The sequence below is a fragment of the Acomys russatus genome, chromosome 24, assembly GCF_903995435.1.
Source record: "Acomys russatus chromosome 24, mAcoRus1.1, whole genome shotgun sequence".
In the NCBI taxonomy this organism is placed as follows: Eukaryota; Metazoa; Chordata; class Mammalia; order Rodentia; family Muridae; genus Acomys; species Acomys russatus.
Genome location: NC_067160.1, coordinates 59,359,842 through 59,386,176, shown reverse-complemented (window position 1 = coordinate 59,386,176; position 26,335 = coordinate 59,359,842). Strand labels below are relative to the sequence as shown.

The window sequence follows — 26,335 nt, the reverse complement described above, 5'->3', positions numbered from 1 at the left end:
TGGTAGGAGCCAAGTTTGGTTCTCATCACCGTTAGGGGGCCTGCCTGTTCCTCCAGCTCCCTGAGTCCAGCCTCAGGAGCACACGCTCCAAAGAAACATAAAATAAACATTTACATAACTTAAGTTTGTATGTGTATGAGTGTTTTGTCTGCGTGTATGGCTGCACCATAAAAGAGCGAAAGCCAGAAGAGGGCATCAGTAGCCTGGGAATGGAGGCACAGCGGAGGGGCTGTCTGTGCATCATCATGTGGGCCCTTTGCAAGAGCCGCCAGTGCTCGCAACCGCCGCAGCCGCGGAGCCATCATCTCTCCAGCCGCCGAGCCATTTCTCCAGCCGCCGAAATGAATTTTAAGAAAATAAGAACGCGTGCGCACGTGTCGGGGGTGGGGGGTAGGTGTGTGCGTGTGCGCACGCGTGTGTTCATGAGCTTGCATGTGAGGTGGTGTGATGTGGAACGCCACGGAAACTTCATCCTGCTGGAGATGGGTGGTTTTCTGGGCCCCGTTGTTCTCTGTAATAGTGTTCCTATTGTAGTGAAGGGGAACCGAGACTTCTACAACGCCCTTTTACTGCTTTAATAGTCTGGTCACAACGGGTCAGCTTAATAAATGCGAACAGGAAATGAGACCACTCCTATGCCTGAAAAAGTCCAAAGACAGAAATGGGCATCTTGCCTGTAGTTTTTTTTTTCCACCTCTAGAATGGGATTCCAGAGAAGTTTCTGTTTCGATTTTTCATTGTCATTTTTATACCATTACTGGAATGATTCTTAATAGGCCCATGCTATTTCGACATCCAGGAAATCCCAGAGGTCAGAAATGTATCTGAGAGATAAGATTGTTTGCCTAAGCAGGGAGAAGCCCTGGGTTCTGTCCCTAGCTATGGAGTGAGACACCGCAGGACATCTGCTGGAGTTGCCCCTAATTTTCTCTGCTCAGGCCTCCTCCCTCTACTGCTGTCCAAGTTCAACTAGTGTCAAGAGGCAAGAAGTGGCAGATGTAGAAGTGGCATCTATGTAACAGGAGTGGGCACAATAAAGCCAAGCGAGGGGGGGAAATCCGCCTTGTGACCTTGGCGAGCTTCGACTCTGTGGACTTCTCCGCCGTAAAGCCGGACCCAGCCACAGAGCAGTCTGGGGACAGCCTGGAGAAATGGGGCTCAGCGGCGGGTCTCAGGCCACTAGCACAGGTGTCCGCTCGGACCCGCCCGCCACCGTAGGCCCTGCCCTTGGTGCGGGTTTCCCCGGCAGAATCCGGGGCCTTAGGGCGCACGCGGGTGGACGCGCCCCAGAGCCCGACCGCATCCTGCATCCGAGGCAGCGGCCGTCCCATTGGACAGCTCGGCCCTGCAGGGCTTCCCTACAGCCAATCGCGGCCGTAGGGCGGAGCTTTGCCTGCCGCTGACTTAGGGGCTCGGGCTTATGCTTCTGCGCTGCGGTGGAGTCCGGGTAGTACCCGTGCGTCCGCTCTGGCCATGCAGGAACCCCTGCTCGGAACCCAGAGTCTGGACTATGACACCTTCCCCGAGGCGCCCGCGTCGCCGGGAGAGAGGGCGCCGGCCGGGTGAGAGTCGCAGGGCGTGGGGGTGGGAGGTTGCGACGGTCTTATCTCTGGCAGGCTGGCAGCAACACACACCTTGGGCCACCACTGACCTCTGGTGAGTGGCCACCAAGAGTCATATGGCTCGCTCTTCCCGCATGCCCACGAGCCACAGAGAAGACAGCCCCCAAAGGAATACTGGGTGGGGTCCCCAGCTATCGCAGACAGGGAGAGGATCACCTGGAGAGGATGCGGGTCTTGTCGCCTGAGATCACAGAGCAAGCTTTGAACATCACAGCAGGAGGCAGAACCCACAATTCTTTTTCTGGAGAAAAAGGGGCCCCATCCCCAGCTGACACTTGGGGATTTCCCAGAGCTGCTCCTCAGGCCTCGAGGAGGTACTGACTTGACTGGCCCCGGACCCAGGCTTCATCTGGACTCAGCAGGCTGCTGTCTGCTGAGCTGGATGGCCACAGAGCTCAGGGACAGCAGCAGTCTGGGAACCCAGGGTACATTTAGAGGACTTGACCCTGGTCCTTTGGTTCCACCCCATACCCTACCAGGGCCTTGCAGAACAGAAGGGTGTTCCTGGCCACCTTTGCTGCTGTGCTGGGCAATTTCAGCTTTGGGTATGCCCTGGTCTACACGTCCCCAGTCATCCCTGCGCTGAGGCTCTCTCCTGACCCAGCACTACACCTGAACAAAATCCAGGCATCCTGGTTTGGGGTGAGGCCTGTTCTCTAAGTCAGATGGGGTAGTGGGGGGAGGGGGTCCCGGACCCACTCAGCCTTTACCATGGGGAACTCAAATCACCTAGCCTTGGACACCCCCCCTCCAGAGCCCTGGTACCCCTCCCTCACACACTCCTGTCTGCTAGTGGTAATGGCAGACCCATGAGGAAGTGACACCCTGCCGAGATGTGGGGAGGGGCTGATGGGAATATTTCCCAATCTCATACCCAAAGCCATGTCACACAGCAGACCTGCCATCCTCTGGGTGCCTTCAGGCAGGCATACCAGGTGCCAGAGGCATGAGAGGGGCCATATGGAGAAGGACAGAGCCCAGGAGCCCACGACTGCATAGCATTAGAATGTCAGGAGACCCTGCATTAGACCTGCAACTTAACAACCGAGCTGGAGAGATGCCGGTTTCCTGAGCATTTCACACAGGCTATGCTGAGCACATGCCAGACACTTCCTGGGGGCGGGGGGTCAACCGTGTTCTCCCCGTAACACAGCTAAGAAACAGTTTCTTTAAAAAAAAGACACTCCTGGACAGAGCTACTGTGGACAGGTGGCCCCATTGCACCCCTAGAGCAGAATGGTAGCCATAGCACCCTTACATATACTTGTCCACAGGCCGCTATGCACCTCTACTGCCAGGGGCTCCCTACCAATGAATGTCTGGCTTCTGGGGCAGCTCTGGGGGGAATGAACTAGGCTCTGGGGGGGGGGTGCTGAGAACGCTTAACTCCACTGTATCTCCTTGCACCCCTGCAGTCCGTGTTCACCTTGGGTGCCGCAGCTGGGGGCCTCAGTGCCATGTTACTCAATGATCTCCTGGGCCGGAAGCTCAGCATCATGTTTTCAGCTGTCCCCTCGGCCATTGGCTATGCACTCATGGCAGGTGCCCATGGCCTCTGGATGCTCCTGTTGGGGAGGATGTTGACAGGCTTTGCCGGGGGACTCACTGCTGCCTGCATCCCGGTAAGGCCAGATGTCTCCACTGCCTCAGGGCTGTTCTGGGCTACCCCTGCCTCTGAGCCTTTGCTCAGTGGAAGTGTGTGGGGTCCCTTACATTAGGCAGGGAATCTCGGCTCCATCCACCAAAGCAGCTGACATCATTGTTACCCAAAACTTCCTACCCTGTGTTTTGACCTCAGTTCAATGCATTGCTCAACTGGAGAAAATTTGTATTAAGCAAGGGGTGGGAAGGGAAGTTCCTGCCTCCCCCCCCCCCCAACTGCTTACCTCACTCAGTACTCCGTACACAAACCTATTCTCTGGCCAAGCCCAGAGGAGAAAGGAGTCACTAGGAGAAATACAGGCGCCTGATCAACCCCAAGTCTGAATACCCTGGGCTTGCTTGGGTGCCCCCCATCCTTACCCGTTAGAGCTGAGTGCTTCTGCATACTTCTTGGCTAGGGAAGGGAAGATCAGAACAAGACCCCTTGCCAGCCTCTCCAAGCTCCCAGGTCCCTCTCTCACCGCAGCGTGCCCAGGAATGTGCATTCCTACTGAAGTCCCAAGTTGGGGCATGTGCCTTGCAGGTATACGTGTCTGAGATTGCACCCCCTGGTGTTCGTGGGGCCCTGGGGGCCACACCGCAGCTCATGGCCGTGTTCGGATCCCTGTCTCTCTATGCCCTCGGCAAGTACCATCCTGCACTCTGGCATTCGGGGTCTGGAAATGGGGGGAATGGAGCTCTCCCTGAAGGAGCCCAGCACTGGCCGTCATGACACCTGGCTTCCTAGACCCCATAGGTGCCACCTCTCTGAGTAGTGAGGTTTGTCCTGCTGCAGTGGCCTCAGACCATCTTTCCACAGCATGGGGGTGACTAGTAGCCTGTCAGTTCAGGAGGGAAGCCCATACGGGAGTTTGCCTGTCTGGGTGATGGGGGGGGAGCCCCAGGCCCAGCCTTCCCAACACTCCCCAGTGCACTGAGACCATGTAAGGATTTCACTGTAGCACCAGGGTCCAGGCAATCCCTGCAGCCTCCATCACCTCCATTACAGAGACGTGGGCAATCAGGGGAAGCCATGCTGGGTGAGCAGCGAGGTTCCGCAGAGGCCCCAGCCCCTCACTGAAGCTTCTCACCCCCAGGTCTTCTGCTGCCATGGCGATGGCTGGCTGTGGCTGGGGAGGGGCCTGTGCTTGTCATGATCCTGTTGCTTAGCTTCATGCCCAACTCGCCTCGCTTCCTGCTCTCGAAGGGCCGGGATGAGGAAGCGCTGCAGGCGTTGACCTGGCTGCGAGCTGACTCTGAGGTCCATTGGGAGTTTGAGCAGATCCAGGACAACGTGCGGAGACAGGTGCAGCATGGGAGGGACTGGCTGACGAGGCCTCAACACACAAGACTCTGTGTGGCCTCGACGTTCAGTAGGCCTCTGGTCCTTGGTTGACTTTACTTAAGCAAGAGTGGCTCCTGCCACTTTATAGAACCCATGCATTCTCCGCTGGCTTGGCCTCTGTTGGAAGAGGGGAGGGCTCCCCTAGACCCACAGGTGCCAGGCAGGGTGGCCAGGGCTGGAGAGACTGGCCTAGCCCCTCAGCATCGGCTTTGTGTTCCAGAGCAGTCGCGTGTCGTGGGCGGAGGCCCGGGATCCCCGCGTGTACCGGCCTATCCTCATCGCAGTACTGATGCGCTTTCTGCAGCAGCTGACTGGAATCACGCCCATCCTCGTGTACCTACAGACCATCTTCGACAGCACAGCCGTGGTGCTGGTGAGAACCCGCTCGGCCAGCACTGCCCAGAGGCCTGAGGACTCCTGAGGAGAATACAGGCAGGGCAGCCAAGGGGTTAGATGGCTGAGACCTGGACAGTGCAGATTCACGCCCTGTCTCTAGTACATTTTTCTCAAGTGAAGCTTTATACAGAACAAGGGAACACAATTTAATAGACTATGGAACCCTTTGGACCATGGCCCCAGGCTCAGATCCCAGGGGGCACCTATGAGGTCCCTAGGAGCCCAGTTCCATCCAGGTTCTTCCTGCCACGAGGTTTAGCAGTAAGAATAACTCAGGTCTACCATTACTGTCTAACCAGAGTCTGCGCCACCTAGGACCAGAGGTAGGCATAGTAGATAATGCCCCTGCTGGGAAACCCCAGAGAAAAGGGCGGGGCACAGAGAAAGTAACTATGGTTCAGTACCTACCATGGCTCATGGTAGGACACGGAATGCTGGGGCCAGGTCTCTCAGCCCAATGCCTGGCTCCACAGCCCTCCCAGCAGGATGCGGCCATTGTTGGTGCTGTGAGACTCCTGTCTGTGCTGATCGCTGCTGTCACCATGGACCTGGCCGGCCGTAAAGTCCTGCTCTATGTGTCAGGTGAGTGTTTCCACTCTGAGGTGTGCCACACCCAAGCCTCCCTAGCACATGGTCCAGGACCTAGGATGGCAGCTGCTACAGACAGGTCTGCTAGAGCTCCAACAACAAAGGGGCCCACCCAGCCAGCCCAGGGGTGTGTGTGGCAGGAGACCCTGAGTTTGCCATTCTGTGTTGGGAGCAGGAGGGAGGGTTGTCCCTTTCACAACCCAGCCTTGCCACCCAGAAAGAGGTGCTGTGGAGCTTGCAGGATCCTGGTCCTGAGGTCCCCATGTGTCCACAGCATCCATCATGTTTGCTGCCAACTTGACGATAGGGCTGTACGTCCAGTTTGGCCCGAGGCCTCTGACCCCCAACAGCACTGTGAGCCTGGAGAGCGTGACCCTGGCGGGCACAGATCAGCCCCCAGTCACATCCTTCAATTATCTCACCCTGATACCCCTGCTGGCCACCATGCTCTTCATTATGGGTAAGAGCACCCTGGCAGTGGGGACACAGCAGAGGTGGGCTGGTTGTGGTGGTGGAGAGGGCGGGGCACAAGGGTTTTGTTACTGTCCTGGCTTGCCTGGGGAGTTGGGGAGCTGGAGAATAGAGCCTTCTTGCAACAAGCAATACAGCCTAAGCCCAACTATTCCCCTCTTCTGGGCAGGCTATGCCATGGGCTGGGGGCCCATCACCTGGCTCCTCATGTCTGAGGTTCTGCCCCTGCGTGCCCGTGGTGTGGCCTCAGGCCTTTGTGTGCTTGTCAGCTGGCTTACAGCCTTCGTCCTCACTAAGTACTTCCTGCTGGCAGTGGTGAGTGTTTGGCCCCTGGACTCCCAAGTTAGGTTTCTGCATTAGTCTCCCTTCAGCAAGCTGTGGAGAGGAGCACAGGCCTCTTATAGGCTAGGGATGGCCACGTGATAACACAGCCAAGGCCACTACAAGAAATTGGAACACTTGGGGGGCGGGGAGTGTTTGGAGGGGTCAGATCACCTCCTATCCCAAACCTCTGCCCTTGGCGCCCTGTCCAGCTGCATTGTCTCCTGACCTACTGGATGCAGGCCTCTCTAGTGTAACCCTGCTACCTGACGAGATAGCATGGTGTGAGGTCCTTCCTAAACACACCTACCCCAACTCTGCAGGCCCTGAAAATACCTGAAAGCTGGCCAGCTCCAGACTCTACCAGGGAAATCCAGCTGGGTCAGCGCAAGGCAGAACCTGCCCTGCCATTCAGTGGGGGGGAGGGGGGTGTTGAGAGGAGGGCTGACACAGCCTGCTGCCCTCCAGGCCCTGGTGGCAGCCTGAGCTTAGGTGTGGAGGGGTACCTACCTAGGAGTAGAGTCTCTAGACAGGCTGGCTAAGGGCAGCTTGGGAAAGTGGTGGGGAGCTGGGAGGCCTCAGAGAACAGCAGTGGCCAGACTAAGGCCCCACAGGCTTCCAACACGAGCTGAGCCCATGGCATTATGACTGAGAGCTGTGTCTGTGCAGTGACTTCTCCCCTGACTCCCTCCTGTAGAATGCCTTCGGCCTCCAGGTGCCTTTCTTCTTCTTCTCGGCCGTCTGCCTGCTCAGCCTGCTCTTCACAGGCTGCTGTGTACCCGAGACCAAGGGTCGCTCACTGGAGCAGATCGAGGCTTTCTTCAACAGCCGCAGGACGTCCTTCAGGCCCTAGGCAGGGGTTTGCCTGCAAGGGGCCAAACCACTCAGGCTGCTTGCGCGCTGGCGACAGATTCAACCTGCAACCGGAGCAGCAGCCACGCTCCAGAGCACACTTCTGTCTCAGGACAGGCAGTCCACCAGTTGTGGGCCCACCAGGTGCCTGCTGTAATACTTCAGCTGAGGCCTGCAGCGGGAGCAGGCAGCCTAATCACAGACTGAGCAAAGGCTGTGTCCTAGAACAAGGAGGCTGTTGGGACCCTGGGCCTAGTTCCTCACTCCTGCAAGGAACACTTCCCATGGAGGGCCATGCTGAGGATGGAAAACAGGAATGGAGGTGGCAAAGTGGCTTGGTACAGAGACACTGTCACATCACTCTATTCTGATGAGTTGGCCATAGAGAGGACAGGGCCCTGCACCCACAAGGGTCTGGGTACCTTGGAAACACTGGACTTGCAAAGGCCAGAGTGTAGGGTCCAGTGCAACCTTGGATACCTCTAGTCTGCAAACTCTTTACCATTGTTCAAAATAAAGGAGTTGGGCCTGTGGCCTCAGGGAGGAAAGGGGAGTGGGATCTGTTCCAGGGAGAAGCTCCCTACCCCAGCAGCCAGGCCACCCCAAGCGCAGCTGAGACTGCCAGCGCAGAGAAAGCAGCAGCTACTGTGGAGCCGAGTGCCAGCTCGCCTTCTACAGCTGCCAGGCCCAGGGTCTCCTTGCAGTTATGGGCACTGAAGACAGGCAGACTGTGCATACCAACAATCTTGCTTTACTCCAAGTGTAGCCCAACCAACAAACAAGCCAAGGGTGGGTGGCCAAGGGAGCCACAGAAGACACCAGGCTTGCCAAGAGCCTCAGAGCCTAAGTGACCGCCCCACATCTGTCTACGGCTGAGGGCCTCTACCTTTACCCAAGCCTGCCTATCTATCACAAGATGGATTTCCCTAGTGCAGTATAATCTCACTATACATGTAGCTGCTGAGTTCCATTGCCAGGGCAGAAGTGACCAAAGTCATGCTTATACAAGTAACCAGAAGAGCAGGTGGGGGTTTGCTCCTTCTGGGAGGTAGACAGGTCTTACTGTGAACACAGGCACACGCACACACACGCACACACTCACGCATGCACACACAGCCCTTGAAGCCCATCCCTGGCTTGAGAAAAATAGCCTCCGATGGACTGTGAAGGCACATGTCCTTCCATGCCAGCTATTCTGATGTTTCTGCCACCCCGGTTCAGCACAGCCAGGCTCTCTGGAGAACTGCTGCTATCCCCAAAGCCTCTATCCCAAACAGAATACCCAACCCCTCCTGGTCCCAAACACTGACGAGCTAGAGATCCCCTAGAAGCCTGACAACTCAGGGCTAGGTTCCCTGGAGCAGGCCCAGCTGAAGTGTAGCACAGGAGGGAGGCAGGGCCCAGCATTCCCCACACCATCCTCAGCCAGGCCACCAACCGTGTGTCTGTCAGCCATCTAATCAGCCACTAGTGCCAGTGTCACAGGACAGTAGGAAAAGTCAGCAGTGCAGAGGAAGGAGAGGGGCAGCCAGGCCACGGTCCAGCGTAGCAGCTCCCCATGCCCTTGCCACGCAGCCTTGTCCTCCATGGTCTGGTACCTGAGCAGGGGCCAGCTCTGTGTAAGAGGCTCTAGCCTCTGCCCAGCTCTCCAAAGGTTGCAGGCTGCCAGGGGCAGGTTGGGAGGAATACCTGAGGTCAGTCCCTACAAATAGGGAACCTGCCATCCCTGACGAGATTCTCCATGCAGGCTGGCAGGAGTACACACCCCGACACAACAACACCACGCCCCCCCCCCACACACACATATTTCCTAGCACTGAGCACCAGGGAACCTCCATCCAGCCCTCTGGCCACTACCAAGGCTGCTCTTCTGGCCAGGAAGCTGCATCCTGGGAGTGCTACAGATTCTCAAAGGACTAACCATCTCTCCTTTTCCTGGTGGCAGCAGCTGCCATCAGGACACTGTTGCGCTTGTCCTCTGCTCTGAGGACAGGTGCATGGAACATAACTGAAGCCCCGACAGCCAGCAAGCTTGGACCTAGACAGGATGAAGCCTGAAGGGCAGGAGCCTGGGTGATCAGCCTCTTAACCAAGCAAGGACCACTGTGTTCAGGGGAGGCTGCTCTGAGGTCTGGGAGGGTCACCAGCACAGACTCTGCACCGCAGGCGGACAGGAGTGCGTTCATCCCACCATAGCCTACGGCTCAGGCCTTCGGGACTGGTGGGGCAGGAGCCCCAAGCTCAGGAGGTCCAGTGAACAGGGTAGGCACAGGAAGACTCGAGGCATGGAGACTTGCAGGGACTCCTCTCCTGGGCCATTTAACAGAGTTGACAGTCAGCCTTCTCCAGAATTCACACAGAATCCAATGGCTGTTCGCAGTGAGGATAGGCCGCCCTGCCTCACTTCACAGCTCTCCCTCCAGAGTCTCAGCCAGCTTCTCCTCGTCTGCCTGCTGCCTCTGCTGCTGGATCCGAGCATAAGAAATGGCATCACCCCTGGAGAGAGAAAAGTAGGTGTTTCATAGGCACAGCCTTCCCACCACCAACTCCCAGGCTGCAACCCAGGTGTGCCTTACGGGCAGAGTCCCCCAGGACTGCTCCCCAGAGATCACTGTCAAAGGGGCAGAAGTCTTGTTACCCTGAGAGGGGCATCTATTGCCTGGCACTGACTGAGCTAGGGAAGAGGTGGCAGCCAGCAAGAGAGGCTACCTAACCTGCCCCTCATTGCTTGTCTCTTTCTCAGAGTACAGACAAGTCACCTGTGGACACTGCAAAACAACTAGACAAAGGGTCCCACTTAGACTTTCCCCCCCTTGAGATGGGACATCAGGGGCAGCAGCGGAGGCCCCACCCTGGGACTAGACAGCAGACGTACTTTTTGCCCAGGGCAGACAATCCGTACAGCACCCCGGTGGCAAAGGCGATGGCATTGCCCAGCAGTGTGGTCAGGGTCAGGCTCATGACGATGGGGACGATGGCCATCCTAGGAGAAAACAGAGGTCAAGGGTGCACTCCCACCCCATGCTGCCCACGTGTTGTCTTCAAACATCCCTAAAATCCCATCTTTTCTGGGGACAGAGTTTAAAGCCATACAAGATCTGTGACCCACAGAGTTAAAACAGCAAAGATCTGGGTAAATGACCCCACTATTCATTAAAACAGAGAGGCTGGACCCAGGGGGCTGGGGTATAGTCCATCTGTATAGCCCTGTGACCAAGAGAGGCTCCACTAGGCTGTATAGTGGGGTCAAACCTGAGACCCTGACATCAAGGTAAGGGCTGCTGGCCACTTATCCCTCACCCACATCACAGCACTGAATGAACACTCTTGTGAAACAGCAACCCTGGGCCAGCTGTGTAACTCACACCATGGAAAACACTGGACTCAGTGCAGGTATGGGGCTTCAGTAGCAGCCTGGCGCCACCTGGTGGTGAGTCCCTTCAGAACCTCTTCAGCTCAATCAGGAGGGTTGGGATTTTCCAACTTGAGGTGAAGCCCTGAAATGCTGACCCAGGAAGATACTGGAGCCTGCAGCCCAGCCCTCAGTCCAGTCACCTGGAAAGGCGTCTCACCGAGCAGGCGGATGACACTCAGAACCAACTGTACTCCTTGGATTTCCAGTGTAGACGTCACTGAGGCAGACTTGGGGGTCCTTAACTTAGATAGTTGGGCTTGCGGTACTCAGCAGACACTGAGTGGAGTTCTGAGTCCCAGCTTTATGGCCATCTTACATGATGCCGTACCCAATCACAACACCCAGTATCAGGGCTTTAAGCATGGTGAAGGTTGGCAACAGCTGTATTTGGTAGGTGAGGCGTGCTACCACGTTTTCAACAGAGTATTTGTTTTGTCAAAATGGAAACCTGTCCTAAGTCGAGGATCCTCTATGATAACATAATAATCACAAGGGAAAAGATCGCAGGAGAAAAAAAATTAACATTAAAGGCCACTGACAGGCTGGGAGAAAAATTCGAGTGGGAAACGTAACAGGAATCTGAGGTCTTTAATACTGAAAACAAACAGCCTGCAGAGTCGAACATTAAAGCTCTCAAAAGCGTGGACCAGAAACCAGAAACCTCTTAAAAAAGAAAATGAATGTGAATACACAGGAGGGTATTTTACTTCTTAGACAATCAATATAAACATGAAAGTAGCACTGGGCATGGATGAGGGAGGGAGGGGAGGGGAGGGACACCCAGATGGCATCTTGGGAAAGCAACTGAGTCATGGATGTTAAGACCTTTTGAATGATCGTAACCTTTGGTCTGGTAATTCCACACCCGGAAACATCGCCTACAGATGTCGTCATGGTAGTTTTGGCAGACAGACGTTCACCAGACTTGATTGACATCAGCTAACAAATCAAGAAAAAGGCACTACGTCCAGCAGAATAAGTGTGCTTAACATTAAAAGGAGTCTCAGTTTTTTGTGATAATAATGAAAATCTTGATACCACAGCAAGTCAAAAAAGCAAGTACAAACTTACATGTAACCATTATAATCACGTCAAAGATGAGCTTCCAAAGTGTCTGGGTTCAGACTGGAGGGACACATGCCAATAACGGAATAGGTAGTGAGGTCGACAACAACACATCTTAAAAACCCATAGAAAGCCATGCCCTTAATCCCAGCACTCAGGAGGCAGAGACAGAAGAATCTCTGTGAGTTCAAGGCCAGCCTGGTCTACACAATGAGACCGTCTCAAATACCAAGGGAAAAGAAAAGAGGGAAGGGTGAGGAGACAGTGTAGTGGTAAGTGCCTGCTGCACACGCACACGCGAGGTCCCGTTTGGATCCACAAACAAATCCAAGTCCTTCAGGGCTGCTGAGGCAGGAGCAGGTGGGTTCCTAGAGCTCACCAGCCAGGCAGCCTAGCCAAGTTTATGAGCTCCAGATTCAGGGGGAAGACCCTGAGGAAAACACCTGATATCCACCTCTAGTATTTTCCACACGCATGCGCACATGATGTGTGCACACCAACACAATGCTACACTGATTAGAACTTTGCAATCTATGATGCCTTGAGATGCCTAGACATGTCAGAAAACTGTCTGCAAGTCCGCACTCACTGTGTATTCTCAGAAGCCACGGAGCCTCCATCAACTGTGGGTCTAACCTGATCTTAAACCTAATCCTGATAATTGTCATAAACACCACTGCCTGGCCGGGCTCTCATGCAAAAGCCCTTCTTTAGAGGCTTCATGTATTAAACTTATCTCAGAAGTGGTGCAGTCTCTGACACACTGCACTTGTCAGAACCAGATGGAGAAAATGTGTATTTAGAGGAAAATGGTGTTTTCTGCTCTGCAATCGCATGTCAGGACCTCTCCCTCTCCAGGCTGCACACACAATGCCCACATAGATTCACTATGACCTGTGTGGAAACTCCCAAGTGAAAGAGCAAAACCAAGCTGCCTCCCTGACCCTCCATGTATGTCCTTCGGCAAGCACTAGAGAGATCTCGGAACACTTGCGTGGCCATAGCTGCCGTCTGAACTCCAGGAGGCAGATACTGGGTCCCATTCTGGGTCTTTAGCAGTTGTTCTTGGACAGGCCAGTGGGTATGTCCACAGCCATCAAATAAAAGCTTCTGCCCTGTCCCACCCACCTCACCAGCACGTGTTTTAATCAGCACGATTTTGAGGAGCCATGCCACAGGCCCCGCCCAGCAGCCCCTCACCCGCAGTAGAAGACAGCCTTCTGCCAGGAGCGCAGCCGGTCCACCTTCTCAGCTACTGTGTTTGCAAACTCCACAAACTGGCAGCAGAAGGGTGCCTCGCACAGCAACAGGATGAAGGCATTCATGCTGCAGAGGCAAAGGCAGGAAGGACAGTGACAGTTGACCACCTGGGCGGCGGCAGCCCTCCTCGTGCCCGTGGCTCCAGGAACACGACCCTCTCCCAGGCCCTCTGCTTCTGTAAACACCTGGATACTACAGGGTACCAGTTTCTGCCAAGCACCCCACCCTACCCCGCCACCCCTCACTGCCCAAGCATCCTAGAGGAAGAGCCTGGTGTCTGATCTCTTTACCCATCGTACTGTGAAGTGGATGTTCTCTTGAGCCGGCATGTTCATCTACAAAACCTAGCCACCATCATCAGTTGCTAGTACTGTCACTATAGTCGCTAACAGTGCCATTGAGGGCAGGCTGCCCAGAGCAGAAGTGGAAGAGCTGGCTGGACCACGCGGTCACTGAGGCCTGGGAGCATGTGGGTCAGGTGGTTAGTTGCAGGGCAGCGAGCAGCTCACACTGGGAGCTTTCACTCAGTAACCTTCGGTCCTTGACCAGCTGCTGGGAGCAGCTCGGCTGCTGGTGCTGAAGGCCTTGGCTCCCACAGGTGTGTAACGGTCATGGCCAGACAACTGGGCCTTTGCCAGGCTCCATATCTATCTAAGAGGAAAATGCCACCGACAGCCTGACACAGCTCTTGTAACTCTTGGTCACTGTCCTCCTCCACACCATCACTCACTACCGGTCTTCCAGATACCAGCTCACTGTTCCCCCAATCTGTACACAGCCTCTACAGTCCCCATTCTTGCTACCCTGGGCCATCGCAGGCCTTTGTATGCATCACCACAAGACCCAAATCATCCTAGCCTGAGGCTCAAGGCAGGACCTATACGTTGCCCCCAGATGACTGTGTAGCCCCCCTGTGGCCACTAACATGTTAATGTACAGTGTTTCCCGTGGTCCCTGAGCAGCCCTGGGATCCAGCTGCCCTGGAAGAGAGTGATCAGGAGCTCACCTGTGGATGTTATAGCCACCAGTCCCACCTGGATCCGCCCCACTAACTCTAGCCCTGCTAACCACCTCACAGCTGACCACCCTCCTCTCTTCCTCTTAGATCCTCAACTCTGACCTTACACACCATGGCCCTGAAGCTTCCAGAGGGAAGGGCCCATTGGGGTAGACAAGGAGCCTACAGTGTCTGGCTACAAAGATGCTTAGCAACTGTATCTGTGACCTTGCACCCAAGAAAGGTGAGGCAGCTGTCAGGAAACCTAAATGTGGTGGAAGCAGGACAGGGAGGAGCCCGGCATCGCAGACCTTGGACCCACTGGGGCAGCGCCTTCACAGCTACTCACATCATCCACACGCCAGCTGCGATGTTCATAGGGTGGATCGTTACGCAGTTGAAGAGGCCAGAGATGGCACAGGCTTCAAAACAAAAGACACGGGCAGGGGTTAGCAGAGTCTGAGGCAGAGCTCGCAGAAGGCTGTCTGGGCAGACAGTGAGACCATGGGTCTCCTTGTAGATGCTCTGCGTGAGGGCTTCCCTCAGCAACCTACCGTCTCCTGAGGCAGCTGAGAGTAAGGCGCAGTGAGGCGACTTCTGAGCCTCACACTTGGGGGACTGACTGTTAAAGCAACTCCTCTCTCACACCTATGGCTCTGATAGGCCAGGCTTGGTTCCCAGATATTACCAACACCCCACCCCACCCCCCGCCACACACACACACACACACACACACAACGTCCCCTCAAGAGGTCAGGCCTGTTCTGCCTTCAGTGAGAATCTTAGCAAGGGCTGCCTCTCATCACCACATGGTGGACTACTCAAAACGCCCTCAGCTCAGATGTATTGTTTTATGTTTATGTATTGTTTGTTGGTGTTTATACTTGCTTGGCGAGGGTTTTTGGTTTTTTTTTTTTTTCCTTTGAGGCAGAGTCCTGCTCTATAGCTGAAGCTGACCTCAAACACTACCTTGCCTCCTGGGAGCTGGGATTACAGACATGGGTCGTCACTATGGCTACAGCTTGGATTTGGGTCAGGACAGGGATGGCTCTCAGGATACACTGATGGGCACCAGGTAAGGTCCAAATGACAATCCCCTATCTAAAACACCAGCCACGTGACACTGAGCATTTCAGCTTTCTAAGCTCATTTTCTCTCCTACACATGGACAGCAAGGCACCATGAGGGGACAGTATGTGCACTCCATCCATCGGAAAGCCTGAGGCTCCTCCCCTCTGACCTCCCCTCTGACCGCACCTCAGGGATGCAGTCTGCCCCGCCCACCCACAGCTGACAGCTGGCTTCACCAGGAACTGTGGGGGGCCTCTGAGGATATTCTTGGGAGCTGCCCAGCCTGGCAGGACATAAGCCCAATTGTCGCCAGGGAGGGGCAGAGTGTTGGCCCTCTGAGGCTGCAATTAGCACCAACTCATTAAACTTGCAGCAGGCCTGCGGCACCTGATCCCTCCACTGGGCCTGGAATTCCACCATTTTCCACTTCCCTGTGTTACACACACTGATGCAGTAGAATGGACCAGATGACCAACTCTGAGCGGCACAGCGTCTACGTCACGGTCTCCTTCGCTAACAAAGAGCTGGAAGCAGCACTCATCCAGATGTGGCTCTGGCAGCAAAACTTCCAGGTCCACAGAAGTGAGGGGCTGAGACCTGGTGCCACCAGCATTCCATCTGCGGCTCTGCTCCGCCCACACTGTCCTAAACAGCCAGCTTCGGGAGGACCACGTCACAACCCAGACAAACACAGGAGTCCTTTGACAACCAGAGACTCAAATACATCCGTCCACCTGGAGTGCTAATGCTCATGCCCTCCAGATAAGGGAGGTGTCACTATACAATCCTTTCTTCTCATAGCTATTGTCTACAGATGTCTTTGGGACCAGAATCAACCCCTCCACAGTCCCCGACTCCAGGAGAGACCAACCCTATGCCAAAGTAAGCCACTTAGCCACAACTCCTGTCAAAAACCCTATTGAGTTTGGAAAGCAAACACACCTTTTCCTACCCCACTGTGGTATGCCAGTATTCAAATCCTTGATGGCCCCCAAATCTGAAGGCTCAGGGAGCAATTCAAGTTAGAGCCACAGGTTTCACCTATGGCTCGAACCCAGCAGGAAGGTTGGGGAGATCTTCTGTCCTTGCTCCTGCACCCCTTTAATACCACCTTGAAATAGTTAACTGCACTGGGGCGGATTTGAACTCATCCTCAGGAGACTGCCTCCTCCGGAGCTGCCTCACCAGGGCAGCACATACCTAACCCCACCCATCTAGACTTCCGGCTGGATCATCTGGACAGATGGGGCTCCCAGGTAACTCCTCCAGGCAGCAGAACAGGGGGAGTCTGCCCTACCCCCACAGTTCCTGCTCCTGCCCCAGGTAGGCAATGGGATCCTCAGACCTTCCTTTCCAGAGACCAGCACTCCCCTGGGCTTCGAGGAATCCACAATGAACGGGGCGGACAGGATTTAGCAAACACCCTCGGTTCAGAGGTCTTGTTTGGAAGGCCAACAGTAAAGCTGCCCTAAAGAGGCGGGCCTGCCTTCCTCTCCATCCTTTTGAAGCCCGCAAGAAGAATTAGAGAGTACGGACACCAAAAGAACCGGAGTCTAAATAGAAAGTAAGAACCCGAGAAGAAGATGCCTCTTCACCCACTGCCCAGCCACCTTGAGGGGCCATTTACCCTCTGGCACCGTCTGACTCTCAAACAAACTTTCCAGCCGGTGGAGACCTGGCCCCGCCCCCACTTATAAACAAGCTTTGTCTAAAGGCTGGGGATGTGGCAGTCCCACCCCAGCCTAGGTGAGCATCATCAGGCCGAGGAGGTTCCGGTGTGAGTCTCGACTCCTCAGGACAAGGCCGGGACAGCTCGGTGGCTGTGGCGACCCGAGCTCGGGGAGGCGGAACGCAGGCCTGAGGCCCGGAGCCATGGCAACCCCGGGGACGCCCGCCCCTCGGACGCGGTACTCACACACGGCCCCTAGCACGCCGGCCAGGCGGCACAGCCAGCGGTACCACCATGTCATGCCCTCCTCCTGAGCCGGCGGGGCTGGGCCGACGGGCGCTCCCGCGGCGCCCAAGCCGCTCATGCTGGACACTGCGCGCAGCCCCGGGCGCGCACAAAGGGACGTGGCCACCCGCGCGCAGCCTTGTGGGAGAAGCGGCGATTAGCATAGGGGCGGACCCGCAGGCCACAGCGGGGAGCGAGAGGGCGGGCTGGGGACTGGCGAAAATTAGCATAAGGGGCGTGTTTACGATTCGTTAGGCGCACCGTGCCAGCCAGCGACAAGTGAGCCATATCCGCGCCGGTCTTTTCTCTTTCCCAAGATTGGAAGACGTAGTCTAGAAGTGGTGAAGGCCCTGCTCAAACGGCCAGGAACCCCCGCCTTGTTATAGTTTTCAAAACAGGCTAGGGCAGGTTATGGGAGGAAAACACCAGTGAGCAGGTTTCCTGTATCCTTTATTAGCAATGGGGGAGGCCTGGGACTGCTTTTCTGATCCCCACCTCCCAGACCCAGCCCTTCTGCACCTGGGAAAAGTCACTAAAAGAGATTCTCTAAGACTGGCAGGCGTTAGAGCCTCTCAAGAGGCTAGAGTTGCACACTCCAGGCACAGTCACTTATGTGTAGAGTTGCCTCTCCTTCCGGTGGTTGGAGAGAAATCTAAGACAGAGCCAGGCTGTTGTCCTGTTTCGGTGTTCTCGGTGGGATGGTCCAGTACTGGGCATGGAGGCTGGCACGCGCCTCCAGGAACCCAGGGCTAAACTCCAGTTCAGCCTCACTGCCTTCAGACTCCCAGTAGAGCACCTGCTGTCCCCAAAATGTTGTGGTCCTCAGCGTGTGGAAATCCCTGATCTGAGGAGAAGCAGGTAAGCAGGACAGACCATGAGTGATGATTATTTATAACCTATAGACTCCTGGCTACTCAGAATCATTTTGATTCTTCTAGGAGCCCACGTGAGAGACACTCTGTTCTACCCACGGAACTGAAGCTCAGAGGTGTTGGTCCCCTTTCCCAGGACACACAGCCAGGTAACAGAGCTGGGCTCCTGCTCAGGACTAACCCTGCAGCGCACACAAAACTTCAACCCTACCTGTTCTCATCTGGAGAAAAAAAAATTGTTTTTCCAGACATGAAAATGATGTTTCTACCCTGTGAGTCAACAGACGGTCTGCCTCCAGGAAAGGTCTGCCTCTTTCCCGTTCTTTCAAATAGTTTTGAAGTTTTGGATGAGAAATAAACTGAGAGGGTCCTCGAACCCAGAATCTCCATCCTCCTTCCCTAAGACAGCTATTATGGTCATATCAGAAGGTAACCCCATTCCCATCCCATCCTGGTGGCCTCACCGAGACATACTTGGCGTTGGTCCCCTCAGAGGCAGTGCCTGTGTCCCCGGCCAGGGCACGGATGGCAATGCGGTGCTGCGGGGCCACACTGATGTAGACACGGCAGCTCCTTGCATTCTTCCTGTCTGGGCTCTGTGAGGGACTCACAATCTCACCCCGAGGTCCAAAGAGCTGCCTGTTGCAATCTGCAGGCAAAAACAAGGGGCTGGACTAGCTGTGGGCCACCTCAGGAAGACTACTGACACCAGCGTGGTCCTTAGCGGTGGATCTCCCCTCCATCCCTCCTTCCCTGCTGCTGAGGCTTCGCTCTGACCAGTTCTAAAAGACTAGTTTGAGGCAGTGATCCGAAGAGGGCAAGTGGGGAAGGCTCAGCAGGTAAAATGTTTTATGTAAGCCCGACAACTTACATCTGATTCCTAGAACAAGGTGGGAAAGGACCTCTGACAGCCTCCCCCAAACACGCACACCTGCACGCATGCACTAACTTTTTTTTTTTTTTTAAGGAAAAGGATGGCTGATGAGATGGCTCAGTGAGTAAAAACTCTTGGTTCTTGCAACCTGAGTTCAATCCCAGGAACCCGTGTAAGGAAAAAGGAGAGCTGTGTGGTGATGGGGCATGACTTTAATTCCAGCACTCAGGGAGGCAGAGACAGGGGGATCTCTGTGAGTTCGAGGCCAGCCTGGTCTACAGAGTGAGTTCCAGGACAGCCAGGGCTACACAGAGAAACCCTTATCTCAAAAAAAAAAAAAAAAAAAAGGAGAAAATTGACTCCCGTGGAGTTGCTCTTTGTCCTCCACACCCACAGCATGCCATGCACACACCCACACACATACATCATAGTAAGTGAAATAATTTTTAAAGGAACAGAAAGGCTCCAAGCCTTGGTTCCCTCCTCTGTGAGAAGGGAACAGTAGTGTGCTTTGGGCGGGGGATTTTAAAAAAAGATCCAATAAACTTCAGCTACAAAGTACTTAAAATATGACACTGGCAGAAAAGTTGAGTTTCAATCATGCTGTCCACTGCTACCATCAGGAGTCCGTGGGAACGCCACTCCCCTGCACCTAAGCCTCCCTCAAGACAGATTGTCTGCTTGTGAGAAGTGAGAAGCCATGAAAATGAAGCTGTGGGCTCACCAGCAGGGCCATGTCACAGCTCATGGCTGGTGGTGACTATGGGAAAAGGGTGATGACATTAAACCTTTGCAGAGACAATGTGCCTGTTGCACCACTTTCACATGAGGCCATGCAGAAATGTCTGGAATCAGCAAGGTAAGACATCTTCAGTCACCTTGCCCTTCTACATCAAACACCAGAGGTGATCAAGAAGGAATCCATGAGCTGCCCTCCTCCTGAGGAGTATACAGTGTAGGCATCTTACCTATGGGCGCTAGCATACATATACTCATCCCAGGAAGCAGGCTGAGGAAAAGTGGCTCACAGACCTGAGAGGACCCTGAAAGAACTGAGGACCAGGGTCAAAGGAGTGAGGTGGTGGCCTGAGGAATGGGGCGAGGACAAGTTCTTCATGGCCACAGAAGAACTTTATCCTGACCACGTGGAAGCGACTGCTGGCTCCCAGGTTCCATTGCGGCCAGCTGTCTCCTGCGCTGCCCCACAGCCACAAAGGCATAGTCACCCAGGGAGAAGGTGGGGAGGCCCAGGAACCTGGCCGTACCTCTGTAGAAGGTCCCTGGAGCAGGTTGACTGCGGTACTGTAGCAGCACTCCGCGTCCTGGCAGCACACGATGTTGCCTCACCACCAATGTGTTGGTTTTGGTGCTGAAAGTCAGGCCAGACATCTTCCAGCATATCTTCCTCCACGTGAACTTACCCCAAAGCAGCAACAGCTCCCCTAGAAAGGGTGTGGCAGTGAAGAACAAACACCCCCACTCCAGGTCAGCAGCAGTGGCTCGGGGATGTGTTCAAATCACCACACTCACTCTTACTGGCTAATGTGACTAAGTAGTCACCAGAGCTCTCGTTCCCGCCCCCCACCCCCCCACCCCCGCAATTTCCTATCTTAGGAACATAGACCCCCCACATTCCAGTCATGAGTCAGCCTTAAAAATCAAAGGTAGGAACACATCCTGGGCATCCTGTCAGAAATGGGATACTCTGGAGTGAGCTGCCAGCCTCCAAGCCCAGCAGTTGCCCACACGCCTCTGGATGTACCTGCACTACACTTGAGTGAGCTCTCGAGGATTTGGAGGATCACCGCTTCACCTAGAGGCCGCCCAATGGCCACCACACAGTCTGCCTGCCCTTGACCTCGCATGTCAATGGTTCCCGTGGGCTCCAGATACTGCCTTCCACAGACACCTTCAGAGAACGAAAGGGGAGTGAGGTGACCAGAACAGAGCAGAGCTGGAAACTGGGGGTGGCGGGGTCTGAAAGGGTCATATGTCAGAGCGACAGTCACCATCCAAGGCTCTAGGCCACTTCTATGTGCCCCAGAGAAAGGGGAGCAGTGTTCAGTCCATAAAGTGCTTTTTTTTTTTTTTTTTTTTTTTTTTGCAAGCATGGGGACCTGGATTCAATTCCCAGAACCTACATTTTTGGGGTATTTTGTTGTTGTTGGTGGTGGTGGTTTGTTTGTTTTACTTTTCTTTTTTTAATTAGTTTATTCAGATTACATCTCAATTGTTATCCCATCCCTTATATCCTCCTGTTCCTCGCTCCCTCCCAATTTCACCCTATTCCCCTCTCCTATGTCTGTGACTGATGGGGACCTCCTCCCCCAATATATGGTCACAGCCTATTAAGTCTCATCTTTGTAGCCTGGTATCCTTCCTCTGAGTGCCACCAGGCCTCCCTTCCAAGGGGAAGTGGTCAAATATGGGGCACCAGAATTCATGTCAGAGTCAATACCCGCTCTCCACACAACTGTGGAGAATGTCCTGTCCATTTTGGTTTTTCGAGACAGGGTTTCTCTGTGTAGCCTTGGCTGTCCTGGACTAACTTTGTGGACTAGGCCGGCCTCGAACTCACAGCAATCCGCCTGTCTCTGCCTCCCGAGTGCCGGGATTAAAGGCGTGTGCCACCACCGCCTGGCTCAGAACCTACCTTTTTAAAGGGTGGGTATGGATGTGCACAGTTATAGTGCCAGCCGTGGGGAGGCAGGGGCAGGTAGGTCCCTGGGCTTAGCCAGCCAGCCTAACCTATTTGGGCAACCTCCAAGCCAATGAAAGATTCTTTCTAAAACAAGATGGACAGTTTCTGAGAAATGACACACAAGGTTGTCCTCTGGCACATGCATACACACACACACACACACACACACACACACACACACACACACACACCCCTCTGCATTTATACACAGGAACACGATCATGCACATACAAACGTGAAAAGTGTAGCTTCCCTTTGCCATATGGGAAGGAGGCCCTGAGGCCTGGTGTGTGGTCTAGTGCCTGAGTGCTTGTCCTGGGAGATGCCAACCTCCCCAACAGGAAGCAGGAAGGAACCTAACCAAGCTCTTCCAGGTTTTCCTGGAGCCCCAGGGACTGGGAGGCTGGGAAGAGAGTGTAGGCCCGGGCTTGGGGCTGGGACCACTGCACAGAAGCAACAGTAACAGCAGCCTGGGTCTGGCTGGGAAGAGTAGCTTCCTTGTGAGACAGTGAGCTGGGGGTCTCCTGTCCTGCACAGGGCCCAGCCCAGCAGCCCCTCACTGTCACTGGCTTGGGCAGGTGCTGGCAGAAGTTGGCCGGCACAGGCACTTGGGCCTGGGGTCCAAGGCAGGTGTCATGGCGGCGCTGGATACCATCCCCACAGGAGACGGAGCACTGTCGGGAGAGAAGTGGAAGATCATGGTGAGCAAGACAAGAGCAGCCACAGCACAGTGTGATGCGATGTCATTGCTTCACACCCTGAAGGGCAGCAGGTGTCTCTGCTACACAGGTAAGGAGACTGGAGCTAACGAGAAGCCTTTGTGAGGGCTCACATGTATTTAACTGGGATTCTAGTCTCAGTGTCCAACCATCACTGTCTCAGCCTCTCTCTCGGTCCTTCAGAGCCTAAAAGAAGGGACCAGGGTGACCCTCTCTGCCTACAGTTCCTTTGGCCCTGCAGGCTAGTGTTTGTCTACATTCCTGCAGCTTCCGTCTTCATCTGGTATCCAGAGTCCTTCTGACCAAGGTAAAGGTCTACCACTTTGAGTGAGTTCCTCCCAGGAGAACCAAGCTCTGCCTGCCCTGGTGTCTCTAGTGATTTGTTGGGTGCTTGTCACAGGATGACACTGGTCTCTTTGGTCGTGAAGCTTCCAGTATCTGCAGACCCCAGGCTTCTCACAGTCAAGCTGTCTGGGTCTCCATGCCTCGCTGTGTCCCTGGCTCTGAGTGTAACCACAGCAGACTCTCCACTCATCCCAGAGGTGATAGCGAGTAAGGACCCCAGGCTCCCTTGCACACGAAGTCCCCCTACTGATGCCTTCCTTAGCCTCAACTGGAAGTCCGGGGACCAGGACCACCCTTACCTCTGTCCAGGTGCCGATATGCCACCGGTAGGCACAGTCAGCAACAAGGCAGGGGACACTGGCCTGGGGCTGCACCAGAGCCTTACAGAAAGTTTCATCCACCTCGCTGTCATGGCCTCGGTCAAGCCGCATGCAGGCCACCGTTCGTGTGGCAGTGCCAAGGCCACAGCTGGCTGAGCATGGGCCAAGGGATAGGACTTTCCACCTGCAGGAAGAGACAATCCCAGTGACAGCTGGGCATCTGTGAAGGCCAGGTCCCTTGTGAGGGGACGCTTAAAGGACCCCCAGCTTCTTCAAAAATAGTCTGGACATATTCCCTGGCCACAGTCTCCACTGACCTCGTTGGGCTGCAGTGTTGCCCTTCACTCCCATGTCATCTCTTGGCCCAGTGATGCTCTGGGACCCTTGGGACCCAGCGCAGTGGTATAACATGACCTGCACCTTGCCATCACTGGAATCTGACCCTGTTCTGTGTCCTGGGCACGGAGGTGGGCTATCTTATGCACTGCATGACCAGTTTCTGCCCACTAGGAGCCAATAGCAAATATCCCTAATTGTGACCACTAAGCTGAAGTTGCCTATGTGCCCTTTGCAGCTGAATTATTCCTGGCTGGGAAACTAGTGCCCTAGAAAGAAAAGAGACCATAGACAGATTAGTGCTGGTTACAGAGTGGCCATACAGCGTACCAGTGGCAAACAGAACTCATGTGTGCATGCTGTTCCCATGTTACAGAGTGGCCATACAGCGTACTAGTGGCAAACAGAACTCATGTGTGCATGCCGTTCCCATGTTATGGAGTGGCCATACAGCGCACCAGTGGTACACAGAACTCATGTGTGCATACTGTTCCCATGTTACACAGTGGCCATACAGCGCACCAGTGGCAAACAGAACTCACGTGTGCATACCGCTCCCATGTTACAGAGTGGCCATACAGCGCACCAGTGGCAAACAGAACTCATGAGTGCATATTGTTCCCTTTTAAAAAACAAAGATTTTGCTGTGTATGGTGGCACATGCCTACAATCCCACACTTGGGAGGTGAAGGCCTGAGGTTCAAGAATTCAAGGCTATCTTCAGCTACAAAGAGAGTTTGAGACTAGCCTGGGCTACAAAAGATGCTGTCTCTAAAAAAAAAAAAAAAAAAAAGCAAAAACCTAGATTGTTCATAAATATGACGTGCAGACATAAACAGGCGCACAGACAGGGAACTTCAGCAAAAAGCAAAAAGGCAAGATACGTGCGCTGTGCATCTCAAGTAGATTCTAAGCTTCAAAATATGGAAGGGAAGTCAAACAACTTGATAAAAGCCTGGCAGATTGTGGGAGTGGCTCTTCTGTTTCTGCTGAGAATGGCAGCCCCGCTGTTTCATACACAGCTGTGCCTGTAGAACCAACTATCCTGAAGTTCATCTTCCACATCCAACATGCCCTGCCAAGCAGCTCTGCCTTCTACGGTGCCTCTGGGCTATCACATGGCCTTGCAATCTCCAGGGCTCCTGCCTGGAGTGTGTGCACTGGGCATGCCCCTCACCTGGGAGGACAGGGTTCTGGGCTGCAGGCCTCATGGGGTTCAGGGCGAGGTAACCCTTGGCACTGGGTGTCAGGCAGGATCTCTTCGTCATTATCTTCTCCATGACTCTGGGCACAGTATAGGATTCTCCGCGCAAGCCCTCCCCCACAGCTCACACTACAGGCTGCCAGCTTATGATGCCACCTGAAAAAACGGAAGTCAGCATGATCCGTGGGACAACAGACCTCCCTCTCATTTCACAGAAGGGGAAACTGAGGGTGATAAACAGAGGTTGATTCCAAAAGGCAAGAGGGGGTACCATAAGGAACCTGCGAAGGTGTCCGTCTGTATTGGGAACCCTAGCACTGGCCTCGCTCTGGAACCTGCCGCTAGCGCTACCACCTTTCCTACCCATGGTGCTTAGTTCTGTTTGCCCCAGACACTACTCAACACGCTGTCTCGTTCATTGTCGGTAACCCCTAACGATGCCAGTTCCAGGAGAGCTAGGACATCTTTTTATTTGTCATAGCTGTGTCCTCTGGCTGGAGACAGCACCTGGGCATAGCAGTGTTCAAAAAATTAGGACAAACAGTTAATGAATGTTCTATCAACATGTGTGCCTGACTGGGCCGGGTGACTCAAGACAAGAGTCATAAGCGAAAGGCCTACCTGGGCCACAGAGTGAAGTTAGTGAGCATCTTAGTGAGACCCTGTCTTGACATAAAAGGTAAAAGGGGGCCTGGGAATATAGCTCTGTGCTAGAGAGATTGTCTAGCATGCTCAAAGCCCCAGGATTCGGGGGGGGGGGGGGGGAGTGGCCAGGAGTGGTGACACACACCTTTGAGGCAGGGTAAGTGGATCTATGAGTTCTAGGCTAGGCCATCAGGGTTACAGAGTGAGACCTTGTCTCATAAACATTAAATAATAGATTTTCTAAAGTAATGTGCCTGCATTATCACCATGCCAGACCCCACAAGTATACTTTACATCATCTGCAGATGATGGCAGCCAGAGGCAGATGCAGGGCCGCCTATCTCCCAGGCAAGGTGCTCACCTAGCAGGACAAGGCTCGAGGCTGCAGTCCTTGAAGGGGGCTGGCCTCGGCATTGGCCAGCACTTGGAGTGAGGTAGAGACACAGGGCGGCCATGGTCCAGCTGCATACAACGAACGGCCAGTGGCACTCGTCCCCTGCCACAGGTCACTGGGCATGGTGCCAAGACTTGAGTCTCCCACCTGAAGGAAGAAGGCCAAGGCTTCACAGGACACCAGGCCTGAGCTCAGATTCCTTCCCCTGTACTCGCCCTACCCAACTCACCGAGCAGGACATGGGCCAGGCCTGCAGACCTCCCGCTGGCTCGGGGGCTTGCTGGCCAAGTCACATAGCTCTTCCCGGACAGGCATCTTGAGGACAGAGTCCATGCACAGGAAGTGCAGCTCCCTCAGACCTGCCAGGAAGAAGCAGGGAGTGTGCGAGTCAAATCCATAGAAAAAGAAATTAACATGTAGGTGGCCAGGGTCTGGAAGTGATGAATGTTGGCATTTAATGAAGACGGGCTAGTTTGGAAGGGCGGAATCTGATGGCTGCACAACAAGGTGGCTATGATTAATGCCACCAAGTGAAACGTTAAAAATGTTTAAGAGTTGGGGGCTGGTGAGATGGCTTAGTGGTTAAGAGCTCTTACTGCTCTTGCAGAGGACCTGGGTTCAGTTCCTGGTACCCACAAGGCAGCTTTGACCAAGGCTGCACACACATGATGCACAGATATACATATAGGCACATACACACAAATAAAAGAAATATTTTAAATGGCTAAGAGATATGGGGAAGACAGAAGATACCATGTCTCTTTAACTGTTTTCAGCTTTGGTAGCTGGTTTGGTCCCGGCTCTGTAGGACTATAAGGGACACACTCTTTGGTGCCAATCTTTCTAGGATTTATCTTTATCTTTCAGTCAGGCATGAAACACATTTAGAGGATTTCTTTGGGTGCCATAGTCACAAAGTTTGGCTCT

At 54.3% G+C, this 26,335-nt stretch overlaps 3 protein-coding genes across 4 annotated transcripts in view; 1 reads left to right on the top strand and 2 right to left on the bottom strand.

Annotated features, from left to right (window-relative positions):
* The first annotated feature begins 1,394 nt into the window (after positions 1-1,394).
* Slc2a6 (solute carrier family 2 member 6) lies at positions 1,395-7,249 on the top strand. Its single transcript, XM_051166601.1, has 10 exons — positions 1,395-1,562; positions 2,102-2,264; positions 3,038-3,244; positions 3,808-3,907; positions 4,361-4,569; positions 4,829-4,981; positions 5,478-5,586; positions 5,867-6,052; positions 6,233-6,378; positions 7,082-7,249. Exons 1-10 carry the CDS (start codon positions 1,474-1,476, stop codon positions 7,235-7,237), a joined length of 1,518 nt encoding a protein of 505 aa, XP_051022558.1. The 5' UTR covers positions 1,395-1,473; the 3' UTR covers positions 7,238-7,249.
* Positions 7,250-9,397: 2,148 nt separating this feature from the next.
* On the bottom strand, positions 9,398-17,098 carry Cacfd1 (calcium channel flower domain containing 1). Of its 2 annotated transcripts, none has more exons than XM_051166552.1 (5): positions 16,960-17,098; positions 14,323-14,395; positions 12,917-13,042; positions 10,112-10,219; positions 9,398-9,732 (listed from the first exon to the last, which is right to left on the bottom strand). In XM_051166552.1, the coding sequence occupies exons 1-5, from the start codon at positions 17,075-17,077 to the stop codon at positions 9,642-9,644; spliced, it is 516 nt and encodes a 171-aa protein (XP_051022509.1). In that variant the 5' UTR covers positions 17,078-17,098; the 3' UTR covers positions 9,398-9,641. The 2 variants fall into 2 exon arrangements, with proteins under 2 accessions (XP_051022509.1, XP_051022510.1); XM_051166553.1 differs by lacking the exon at positions 16,960-17,098 and adding an exon at positions 14,943-15,070.
* A 313-nt stretch (positions 17,099-17,411) lies between these two features.
* The window catches only part of Adamts13 (ADAM metallopeptidase with thrombospondin type 1 motif 13), a 31,955-nt gene continuing 23,031 nt past the window's right edge, over positions 17,412-26,335 (bottom strand). Inside the window, exons 22-29 of the mRNA XM_051166729.1 lie at positions 25,638-25,767; positions 25,376-25,555; positions 22,809-23,013; positions 21,807-22,119; positions 20,507-20,653; positions 20,010-20,186; positions 18,335-18,519; positions 17,412-17,842 (exon numbers count right to left, since the gene is read on the bottom strand). Of these exons, the coding sequence (XP_051022686.1) occupies positions 17,651-17,842; positions 18,335-18,519; positions 20,010-20,186; positions 20,507-20,653; positions 21,807-22,119; positions 22,809-23,013; positions 25,376-25,555; positions 25,638-25,767 (1,529 nt within the window). The 3' untranslated portion in view covers positions 17,412-17,650. The remainder of the gene's footprint in view (positions 17,843-18,334; positions 18,520-20,009; positions 20,187-20,506; positions 20,654-21,806; positions 22,120-22,808; positions 23,014-25,375; positions 25,556-25,637; positions 25,768-26,335) is intronic.

Excerpts from the sequence above, each read along its gene's own strand:
- Slc2a6 (XM_051166601.1), top strand. The coding sequence starts at position 1,474 with ATGCAGGAACCCCTGCTCGGAACCCAGAGTCTGGACTATGACACCTTC. Across the intron at positions 1,563-2,101 it reads GGAGAGAGGGCGCCGGCCGG|GGCCTTGCAGAACAGAAGGG; the intron begins GTGAGAGTCGCA and ends ATACCCTACCAG. Across the intron at positions 6,379-7,081 it reads AGTACTTCCTGCTGGCAGTG|AATGCCTTCGGCCTCCAGGT; the intron begins GTGAGTGTTTGG and ends TCCCTCCTGTAG.
- Cacfd1 (XM_051166552.1), bottom strand. The coding sequence starts at position 17,077 with ATGAGCGGCTTGGGCGCCGCGGGAGCGCCCGTCGGCCCAGCCCCGCCG. Across the intron at positions 13,043-14,322 it reads GCAGCTGGCGTGTGGATGAT|CATGAATGCCTTCATCCTGT; the intron begins GTGAGTAGCTGT and ends TTGCCTCTGCAG. Across the intron at positions 10,220-12,916 it reads AAGGCTGTCTTCTACTGCGG|GATGGCCATCGTCCCCATCG; the intron begins GTGAGGGGCTGC and ends GTTTTCTCCTAG.